This window comes from Nicotiana sylvestris, chromosome 2 (assembly GCF_000393655.2).
Source record: "Nicotiana sylvestris chromosome 2, ASM39365v2, whole genome shotgun sequence".
Taxonomy (NCBI): domain Eukaryota; kingdom Viridiplantae; phylum Streptophyta; class Magnoliopsida; order Solanales; family Solanaceae; genus Nicotiana; species Nicotiana sylvestris.
The window spans coordinates 49,807,121-49,818,639 of NC_091058.1; the positions used below are offsets into that span (position 1 = coordinate 49,807,121).

Below are 11,519 nucleotides of genomic sequence, written 5' to 3' on the forward strand. Positions count from 1 at the left end.
AAAGTTTATGCGTAGAACAGTGACTAACACTTTAAAAATTTATCCCATTTTTAAAATCAACTAAAAATTTGTTATCCTTTGAATCATGTAAGAAATTTTAAATAAATTAGTATTTTAATTATCTAATATAAATTATTTATTTATTTAGAGAAGATGTAACATAATTGTAATCTATTAATTTTAGACGTAATATAATGGTTAATACTTTAGAGAGTTATCCCTTTTTGAAATTCATTGTAATATTATTTATCAAATCATTCATTAATTAACTATGTAAGAAGTCTTAATATAGGACTTTAAAATCATTTAATATTTTAATTATCTAATATAACTTATTTATTATTTGGATAATATAACATTATTGTAATTCTTTGCATGTGTGTGTCTATATATATATGGACCATAATACACTTGCATATCAAATTTGTGCTACTTTTTAACCCAAAAATTATTTTTATATAGTATTTAAATATAAAATTCAATAATTAAAATAAATAACAAAATTTTAAAATATAAAAGATATAAAAGAGGTAAGGAAAACGAGAGTTCATAAAAGTAGTTGACCAGAGTCAACAACACTAATTATTCTACATATAAAGGTTCAAAAGTAAAATATGATCATATTAGTCTTTTAATCCTTTGGAACATAGAATTCATAGTATATACTTATACTATGAATTATTTTCATTTATATTGAGAATAAATAATTAAGTATCTAAATTATATAACTAACTAGCTAAAGAATCCTATTAAATTCTTTTTCAAATTTATCATAAAATAAAAATACATTTTCAAGTTTACAAACTCTTTATTAGGGTACATAAATTTATTTTTATAGAAAAAGCACTGACAGTGAAAGAAATAAAAAAATTAATATAATATAGTATGAGGGTCAGATTGATAAAATGCAAATTTGAAGTAATAAATATGAAATAGTAAAAGATAAGTTGTATTCTATTTGAGTTGTCATAATTAAATTAACTTTTTCTTTATTTGCATTTATTTCAGCAAATGACCGGTCCATTTTTTTATATATTAATTATTTGTTGTAAATTGTTAACAAAACGTTAGTCAATTTTAGATTTTGTATTGTCATGTATCAAATTAATATTTAAGAGCTATAAGCTAAACTTCTCATTTCCAAAACTCTAAAGATTAAAGATTAAATTTCTTGATATATATTATTCATCAAATCATTAAATAATAGTTTGAAAAATATATTTATATCATTTATTTTCAGTACAATTTTCTTAAAGATTCTCATAAAGTCCTCAAAATCACAATAAGGCATTTGCAGAATTTAATGGGATATGATTACTTCCTTTATTGAGCTATAGCTGGATAGGGTCAACATTCATTATTTTTAGAAACTTATAATTTTTTTTAACTTTTAAAACTCAAACACATTATTTGATACTCCCTCCGGTCCAATTTAATTAATTTTTTGGCCTTTTTAGTAGTCCATAATATATAATTTTTTCAGGTATCAAGAAGGAATTAATTTTTTTTTTGAAAATTGCCTTTGTAGTACTTGTTGTATTTGAACAAATTAAGATTAATATGGTCTTAAGATTAATATGGTCAATTTTATTGTTAATTAATGTTCAAAGGTGAATTTTTTAATATCAAACGATAAAAAAATCAATTAAAATGGACCAACAGGAGTAATATCTATGTGATTTTTTAAACTTATGTACTTATCAAAAGCTCGTACCCTAACCTTAGCGAAATGTTGTCCGTTTTTTTTTTACCCTTTAAAATAGAGTTTACACTCGACAAAATCATCATTTAAATTTTCTTCTAATATTTAGGAGTTTTAAATCAACTAAAACTTTGAAGTGCTATATAAGAAATCCTAATACGTAGGATATTAAAATTAATTAAATCTTTACCTTATATAAATTAAAATATTCACTTATTCTTTTATTTATGTAGACCAAGCAAGGGAAGTTTAGCATTAAGACAATGTATATAGCAGCAAGGTCTCAATTTCAGAAAGTTACATGGAAGAATCTTGTGCTGGGAGATGTTACTATACCAAGGCATCTATTTATTCTGTGGCTAGCTCTCAACCAAAGGTTAGCAACAGTGGATAGACTGGCAAAATGGAAGATTGATGTGCCGAAGGAATGTGTGTTATGCACTAGCCAGAAAGAAGAGACGCTGGATCACCTTTTCTTTGAATGTGCTTATGCTAGATCAATATGGGCTGCATTAGTAGGCTGGTTGAAAGAACAGCACAATGTTGGAAGCTGGGAACAAGAATTAAAATGGTTGATCAAGAGGACAAACAACAGCAGGCCACGAGCTCAAGTTCTCACATTTCTATTTGCAGCAACAGTTTATTACACATGGATGGAGAGGAACAAAAGAAGATTTCAGAACCAGTGTATTACATATGCAAAAAGAGTTCGAGAAATAGCCTTGCAACTGCATATCAAAGGCCAGAACATGAGCAAATGGAAGTCAATGTTAGAACAGTTAAATAGATATCCTAGCGGAAACAATGTATAAATCACGAAGAGATTAGGAAAAGTACATAACTGTAGTTATGAGAATAGAAAGACCGTAAAGGATCTAGCTCTAGAGGCCCATGGGCTAGCGGATGTAAATATTTCCATTGATTAAATATAAATTATAATTTGACAAAAAAAAAATTACGAACATACATATATGACTTTGATAACCATTTCAAAGTTCCAATTGGATGTACACTTCTTTTCTAATATTTAAATATTTAAATTATTGTATATATGTAAAATTATATAATTATTTTCTCAAAAAAAACATACTTTTATCGTTAAATATTTAAAGTGTAATCCATACTTTGATTACCTATAAGTTTAATATTTTCTGACGGTAAGAAATTATATCGTGCTATGAATAATTGTAAAAGATAATATTTTAAACAATATTGGAGAAAAAGATAAAAAAAAAATGAAAAACTATATATACAACCTACTGCAGTCTATCATTAAAGAATTAAACATATAATTCTTAACTTTAATATTTTCTGACGGTAAACATATAACTCTTAACTGACCATAGTTTGACTATCTGTAACTCTTAACTGACCATAACAATTTATACTACTATAAATAATTCTAAAAGTTTAGTTTTGTGAAAATAATAGAGAAAAGTAATGGAACAAACAAGAAACATAAATATACAACTCACTGGAAACAAGGTAAGATATTCTTAATTTGGTCATCTATATTTATATAACTAAAATAATGTACAATTTTCTCAATATTCTTCTTAATTCTAACAAAATATAAAGATTTTTTCAACGTTAATTCTAACAAAATATAAAAGATGAATAAATTATTATTATAATCTTATTATTACTTTCTTTATAATAAATTCCGCTAATTAATCGCACAAGACAGAAGATAATCACTTAACTTGGTGAATTGGAGGTAAAACGTAAATAAGACGTCTGAGGTAGGTGGGCCGAAAGTTATTCTTTTATTAAGCTTGCTAAATCGATTAACTTCAACATTGTAAAAAACTTACCCTTATTTATATATTTATTTATTTTATATCTCAAAATAATATTTAATAATATTTACGTAATCTTTATGGATTGACGTGATACACACGTGCAACGCACGTACATTAAAACTAGTATATATATATACATATACATACATACATACATACATACATACATATATATACATACATATATATACATATATATACATACATATATATACATATATATATATATATATATATATATATATATATATATATATATATATAGCTGCAGCGTGCAGCTCGATCCATAATTATATAATCCTCACCAACAGGCCCTCGGCCTCTCTCAATCATCAACCTCACAAGCCACTCGGCATTTCAGTGAAAAATCGGGAAACTCAGCTCGAACAACTTTCATATATTTAAAAACAGAGTAATGAAATTGAATCAATAATAAACAGGTAAAAATCATGACTGAGGATATGCTTTCGAATCAAAACAGTGTGAGGATAGTAGTAAAATACCCCTGAGGGTCCAAACAGTACGACACAAGGCCCCAAACATGGCATGCAGCCCAAGTTAATAAAGTCATTTCTAAAACACATAGATATCATATAGAGTTTATCAAAACATGCAACCTTACAGTTGCCACGAGACGGACCAAGTCACAATCCATACTGGTGCACGCCCACACGCCTGTCACCTAGCATGTGCGTCACCTCATTTATCAAAAATAGTACAAAATTTCGATGTTTCATACCCTCAGGACTAGATTTACAATCATTACTTACCTCGAACCGGACGAAGATCTACTCCGATATGCTCTTGCCACTAGACTAGACCTCAAATCGCCCCGAATCTATCAAAAATCAGAATCATATCATCAATACATGCCAAATGAACAAAACCCATACGAAAATTATCAAATTAGACCCAAAATCCCGAATTTGCTCAAACCCGGCCCCCCGAGCCCACGTCTCGGAATCCAACAAAAATCGCAAAACTAGAAACTCCTTTCATTCCCGAGTATACACACAAAATCATCAAAATAGAACCTTAAATGACCCCTCAAATCCCCAATTTAAACTCTCCAATTTCAAACCCTAATCTCCCAATTTCTTCTTAAATTTTCCCACTAATATCATGATTAAGCAAGGGAATAATTGCCATAAACACAAGATACAAGGTCCAAGTAGCTTATCTCACTGAAAACACTTGATTCCCCCTTGAAATCACTGCATGGAGCTCCAAAATCGACCAGAAATGGTGGACAAATGGCCAAAATTTGCAAAGGAAAGCTTATATACTTTCTGCCCCAGGGATTCCGCTTCTGCGGATTTCACTTAACATCACAGCCCTCGCATCTGCGGTCGCCTTACCACTCATGCGGCATCGCAGATGCGGTTTACCAAGTTGCACCTGCGTTCCTCCTTGCACCTGCACCTATTTTATGCTCCTGCGGAGCTCGCACCTACGGTCTCCATCCGCAGGTGCGGATATGACAGAAGCAGCAACACTAGCTACAATTTCTCAAGTTCAAACTTTCCGAGAACTATCCGAAATCATCTGATGCCCCTGGAACCTCAACCAAACAAACGAACAAGTCACATATCAATATTCAAACTTATTCCAACCTTTGGAAAACTCAAAATAACATCAAAACATCAAATCACCCTCGGATTCAAGCCTAAGGATTTCCAAACTTCCGAATTCCGCAAACGACGCCAAAACCTATCAAACCTCATGCGAATGACCTGAAATTTTGCACATGTCACAAATGACACAACAGACCTACTCCAATTCCCGGAATCCTATTCTGACCTCGATATTTCAACTACCGACCAAAAAACGCCAAATTTCCAATTTTGTCAATTCAAGCCTAAATCTACCACGAACCTCCAAATTACATTCCGGATGGGCTTCTAAGTCCAAAATTACCCAACGGAGCTAACCAAATCATAATAAATCTAAATCCGAGATCGAATACTAACAAGTCAAGACTGAGTCAAACCTTTCAAATTTAAAGCTTCAAGATGAGAATCATCTTTCCATATCTTTTTCGATTAACCTGAAAACCAAAATTGACGGTTCATGTAAGTTGTAATACATCATACGGGGCAAGTCATGCCCGAGGCCTGGCGAGCGAAGTGCAAATGCTCAAAATGACCGATCAGGTCGTTATAGTTCTTCCGTATTTCAGGAACATGACAAACGTTGTTCAGAGTCACCACCTTGCCAGAGGTCATCTTAAGGAGTATCTTTCCATAACCTTCAATTTTGGCCATTGCAGAATTTCCCATAAAAATGGTCTGGTCTCGTCGGGTCCGGCGGGAGCATATGAAGCAAATACTTCTCTAACAGCACAAATATGGCTGGTGGCACTAGAATCAATCTACCATTTCTTAGGATTTCTCACTAAGTTTCATTCAGATAACAGAGTGCACAAGTCATCAATATTATCATTTGTTTGAATCATATTTTCTTGACCCTTCTTCTCTTTCTTTGGAGCACGACATTCTGCAGCTTTGTATCCAACCTTTCCATAGTTGTGGTGGTTTCCCTTGAATTTCTTCCTGTTGGGATAGTTGTTTGGTCCAGAAGACTTCTTCTGCTTCTTCAGATTAGTTGGAGCAGTTTCAACAATATTTGCTTCTATAATTGTTGAGTTCCCACGTGTCTTCTTTTCTGCGGCTTTATTGTCCTCTTCGATCCTCAATCGAATGATGAGATCTTCGAGTTTCATCTCCTTGCACCTATTTTTCAAGTAGTTCTTAAAATCCCTCCATAAAGGAGGCAACTTCTCAATCATTGCTGCAACTTGAAATGCTTCATTAATGTCCAAACCTTCAACAAAAAATTCATAATTAGTAACAGAATTAATACTTTCAACAAAAGCATTAATTTGGATTATACCTTCAGCAAGGAGATCATGAATGATGACTTGTAGCTCTTCAACTTGGGTAATGACAGGCTTGCTGTCTACCATCTTATAGTCTAAAAACTTGACTGCAACGGACTTTTTCAAACCGGCATCCTCAGTTTTATACTTATTTTCTGATGCCTCCAATAATTCTTTCAAAGTTTCCACATTACTATAGACATTGTAAAGATCATCCTCTAGTCCGCTAAGATTGTAATTTTTGCATAAGAAATCTAAGTGCTTCCATGCCTCAGTCACAATAAAATGTCCATTCTCAGGAGTTGATTCCGGTAGAACTGGAACGTCTTCTTTGATGAACTTCTGTAGACTCAAAGTAGTCAAATAGAAGAACATCTTTTATTGCCACCATTTGAAGTCAATCCCGAAAAAAATTTCGGGCTTTTTCACCGGAGCCGGTGGTAGCACAGAACGACTGGAAGAAGCAACATTGCTCGTAGAGCCAACCATGGGAGTTCCTATTTATGTCATTACTGTTAATCACAAAACGGAAACAAAATTAATTAAATAGTGAAGTATTTAAAATCTTCAAACCGAATAACTTTGACAGAAACAGATTAAATACAATGGTGAAGATTTTATTTCTTCAAATTGAATACAAAAGGAGTAGAAAATCCAAATATTTTAGTCTCCAAACTAAGAGTACAAATCACTAGGATTTAGTCTCCCACAAATAGAATATAAGATGAATACAGAAAAAATAATTGAAGTTCTTTAAGCTCTTAGTGTAACGACCCGGCTGGTTATTTTTAGAATTTACGTCCTGATCCCCTATTAACTGTTTTCCCCGAGTTTTTTTCTGCTATTCTGATTCACCGGGATGTTTGGTTTTGAGTTTCGGAGTGTTTTGGGATACTTAGTCCCTAAATGAGAGCTTAAGCTTTAAAATTTGGACCGTAGTCGGAGCAGTATGAAGATGGCCTCAGAATGGAATTCCGGAAGTTGGAGTAGCTCCGCAATGTTGAATGTGACGTGCTTGAAAAATTTGAGGTCATTCAGACGAGGTTTGATAGAATTTTTTATCGAAAGCGTAATTTGAGAGTTTTTGGAGTTCTTAGGCTTGAATCCGATGTTAAATTGGTATTTTGATGTTGTCTTGAGCATTCCGAAGATTGGAACAAGTTTGAATGATATTTTAGGATTGGTTGGCATGTTTGGTTGAGGTCCTGGGGGCCTCGGGTGTGTTTTGGATGCTCAACGGGTCATTTTTGGACTTGGGAAGATTGCAGATTTTATGTTGTTATGTTGTAGAGAAAATGTTCTTCGCGTTCGCGTAGAGCATCTTGGTGAAATAGCTGAATTGTGCTTCGCGTCCGCGATGATGTCCCGCGTTCGTGAAGGTATGGACGCTTTGGTCTTCGCATTTCCGGCATGGTCCTCGCGTTCGCGAAGGGTCCACTAGAGTAAGCTACACGTTTGTAAGTGGACACTCATGTTCGCGAAGAGGAAGATTGGCTAGTGGATTTTTTTTGTGCATCGCATTCGCGACCGTTGTCTCGCGTTCGCGAAGAAGAACGCGTCTGGGCAGAACTTAAATTTCAAAATCGAGGGTTTAAGCCATAATTCATATTTTGGACGGAGCTCGGGAAATTGCGATCTTAGAAGAGATTTTCACCTGGGCGATTTGGGTAAGTAATTCCTACTCGGTTTAGACTAATTTCCATGAATCTACACTTAAATCCATCCTTTAATTTCGATTTTATGGTGAAAAATTGGGGGAAAGTTCTTAGTCCTAAACTTCGAATTTTGATTGGGCATTTGACATTGGATTTGGATAATTTCAGTATGATTAAACTCGTGAGAGTATGAGGATTCTGAAAATGTAAATTTTACCCGATTCCGAGACGTGGGCCCGAAGGGCATTTTGGCCATTTTACCTAATTTCGCGTATTAGGTTAGAATTTATTTGTGGAATCAGTTACTTGAAGTTATATTTACATTATGCAATTGAATTGAATAGATTTGAGCCATTTGGAGTCGAGTACTCGTGGCAAGAACGTGGTCTCTGGTTGATTTTGAGTCGGTTCGAGGTAAATGGCTTGCCTAACCTTATGTGGGGGAAACTCCCCTTAAGATTTGGCATTGTTAATGTCACACCTCCTTTTTACACACCCGAGGGTAATATAAGGGAGTTTTTTCAATTAAAGTGACATTATTCGAGATAGGATGATTTTATTTTAGAGGCAAACTAAAGGTACTCTTATTTTAAACTAATTTAAAACTAATTATCACAACAACGCCACGAGAGTCGTACCCATAGTTGTAATAATTTTAAATGCGCGCTTAAAACAAACTACGATTGCCTTTTCAAACCAGGCTTATCAGTACAACTACTTTGCTAGGTATATATATATATATATATATATATATATATATATATATATATATATATATATATATATAGGCAGAAGATCAATGAATAAATGATTACATTACTACACTAGTCAATAGTCAATAGCAATATTAGTATAACTAATTGTTAAAAGGGCTTTATTTGGTCTTTATGGAATCCAATGAATTACATGAGAGGTGCGAATGGGCCCAAAATAACAGGCCCAATTTAGAAGCTTGCTTGTGAGCAGCAGTGAGTCCACATGAACTCTGCATTATTGAATAACATTATTGGGCCTCAAACTCGATCAAATTTTCGAACCCAATAGGCAGACTCCTATCCCAAGTGAAGTCATAGTCCTAAACACAATTACAACCATTGAAATTATTTTTTTTATTGGAACATGGCATGGAATCTATGGACTGAACATATAGGCCATTCCAAAATTGAAGGATTTTTAGGCCTCAACTACTCCCCATGAAGCAAAAGACTGAAACAATAACCAAGGAGCAATGACAGAGCAATCTACTGCTAAACCTCACATGGGTCACCCACTTAAATCCAAAGGATTCAAATGAAATTCATAAAAAAGAAATACATGTTTCCAGAAGAACAGATGAATAAATTGAGTCAATGAAGCTCACATGCTCAGAACCCATAAATGAGAAGCAAAAAGCACATATTGTTAAAGTATAACAATGTTACACAAATGATAAGGCAAGAACATGTCCAAGAATGTAGATTTAATTAATGGAATTGAATATGACATTAGCTGCATGAGAGAAGTTATCCAAGCATACACTTTAATATGAGATTTTCATAAGCCTCAACAATACTCGATAGAAAAAGTCTAGCTTTTGACATGGCGATAAGGTGAAATACCATTTCGGAATAATTTCTGCCCAGATTTGGTCTAACAGAGAAGAGAAATTCACACTTAACTATACTAATCAATGGATGTTCTATCAATCTGTGATCCAAACTAGCTAAATTATGGCGAATTAACTGTCGATTAAGCAGTAAACCAGCATATGAAATTGTCAAAAGAACTAACCGCCATAAACACAATTGCACATGTAGACACAGAAGAGATTGTGACCATTTTAACTCAGTACAGATCTACACATGCTTCCTTTCAAGCAACTTTCGTGAAAGAAATGTAATGACCAACAAAATTTCCTTAGGCGAGTAACAGTCAGATCATTTTACCCCCATTAATGTCATTTCAAGCATGAACCATGTAACCTTGGAAACTTAGTGATTATAGACATTAACCATCCAATTATCCATTAATGTTTAACAACTGAAGCATCTCGCTTAACACACTGATACTTTCAGAGCTTAGCAGAGAGGGAAGTTAGAACTAATATAACAATTATATGCTGAGTCTAGGAGCTTGGACAGAATCTGAGCTTAAACAAATAAGACTTTCATTCATGGTTTCAAATCAAAAGTAACAGAGACGTATGAACATACCTATGAGAGTAAAGCAACTGAAAAATAACAAACGAAATACTGGAACAGGAGAAGAAATTCAGCGACAGCAAAGATAACTCAACAAACCAGCCAGCCAAATCCAAATCGCAACCAATAATTCGGATAGAAATCCACAGCGCCAAAGTTCAGAATCCCAGCCACAAACTTTAACTTGAAATTTAATCCAAAACTTCCTTTTTAGAACCAAAAATCAAGAGAAAGAAACCAAGCTAAAAAGAATATCTGTTTTCGGTCACTCTTTTTTTTGGTTTTTTCTCTTCAAAAATGAAATGAACTCGAACCAAAGATGAACTCAGAACATTTTTTTCGTATGTTTTTGCTAAAAAAAACTGAAGAAGGTCTTGAAGAAAAATGACTACTAAAAAAAAACTAGAAATTTCGACTAAGCTTTTGAAGATCTTTTTCTGATTTTCTCCCCTTTCTTAACACATAGAACTTACGTTATATAGAGCCTTCGAAAAACCTCAAAAAGTATGCTAAAAATTCCGAAAATCTTCAGGTTTTTGAACAATTTTGGGACAAATGAAGGGCGTGGATTGATTCACATCTATCCACGGCTCCCATTCATCCAACAATTGTCCTTTCGTACCCGAGATCGTACTATTTGGGAGAGAATATTCATAATTTCTGACAAATCCATTGGAAAATAGAGGTGACGTGGAGGGGAAGGGACCATTTGGGTGAACTTGGGCGAAACTCAAGCGAGTTGAGGTGAGTTTGAAGGATGCGGAAGATGAAGGAATAGTAGGGCACCGTTTTCTGTTATCCTCTAGGGTTCATGATTTTGGGGAAAATTTTATCAGGTGGTTTATTTTATATATTAGGACGACGGGCGGGTCGGTTATTTGTTGGGTTTGGATCTGGTTCTAGGCTGGGGCGGTGTGACAATGGGCTGGGGGGAATTAACTTGTATAGGGGGGAGATTTTGGGCTGGATTGGGGTGCATGAGGCTGGCCCAATTTTGAAAAAGAAAGATTCTTCTTCAATTTTCTTTTATTTTCTAAATTCCTTTTTTTTAAATTAAAAACCTAATAATTAAAAATCCCAAATTATCTAAAAATATGAAATTAAACTAATTAACTAATTATAAAAATTATAAACATCACTCAATTCTAAATTAAAAGAGAAAAATCATTAAACTAAAATTAAAAGTCAAAAATGTAAAAATGAGTTATTTTTGTGATTTTCAAATTTTTATAAAGCAAATAATTACTGATTAATTCTAAAAATGTAAAAATAAATCCTAAATGCAATGCGCGATATTTTTTG

At 33.4% G+C, this 11,519-nt stretch overlaps 2 protein-coding genes across 3 annotated transcripts; one reads left to right on the forward strand and one right to left on the reverse strand.

The window, feature by feature from the left end:
• The first annotated feature begins 1,965 nt into the window (after window positions 1–1,965).
• Window positions 1,966–2,514, forward strand: LOC104248532 (uncharacterized). Its single transcript, XM_009804802.1, has one exon. It carries the CDS (start codon window positions 1,966–1,968, stop codon window positions 2,512–2,514), a length of 549 nt encoding a protein of 182 aa, XP_009803104.1.
• Window positions 2,515–5,588: 3,074 nt separating this feature from the next.
• Window positions 5,589–11,024, reverse strand: LOC104248531 (uncharacterized). 2 transcript variants are annotated; one of them, XM_009804801.2, is made up of 3 exons: window positions 10,230–11,024; window positions 6,397–6,894; window positions 5,589–6,327 (listed from the first exon to the last, which is right to left on the reverse strand). In XM_009804801.2, the coding sequence occupies exons 2-3, from the start codon at window positions 6,755–6,757 to the stop codon at window positions 5,906–5,908; spliced, it is 783 nt and encodes a 260-aa protein (XP_009803103.1). In that variant the 5' UTR covers window positions 6,758–6,894; window positions 10,230–11,024; the 3' UTR covers window positions 5,589–5,905. The 2 variants fall into 2 exon arrangements, with proteins under 2 accessions (XP_009803103.1, XP_070023506.1); XM_070167405.1 differs by having other exon boundaries at window positions 5,589–6,894.
• Window positions 11,025–11,519: the final 495 nt, after the last annotated feature.

What these genes read in the sequence shown, in the direction of transcription:
- LOC104248532 (XM_009804802.1), top strand. Translation starts at nt 1,966, where the DNA reads ATGTATATAGCAGCAAGGTCTCAATTTCAGAAAGTTACATGGAAGAAT.
- LOC104248531 (XM_070167405.1), bottom strand. Translation starts at nt 6,757, where the DNA reads ATGTTCTTCTATTTGACTACTTTGAGTCTACAGAAGTTCATCAAAGAA.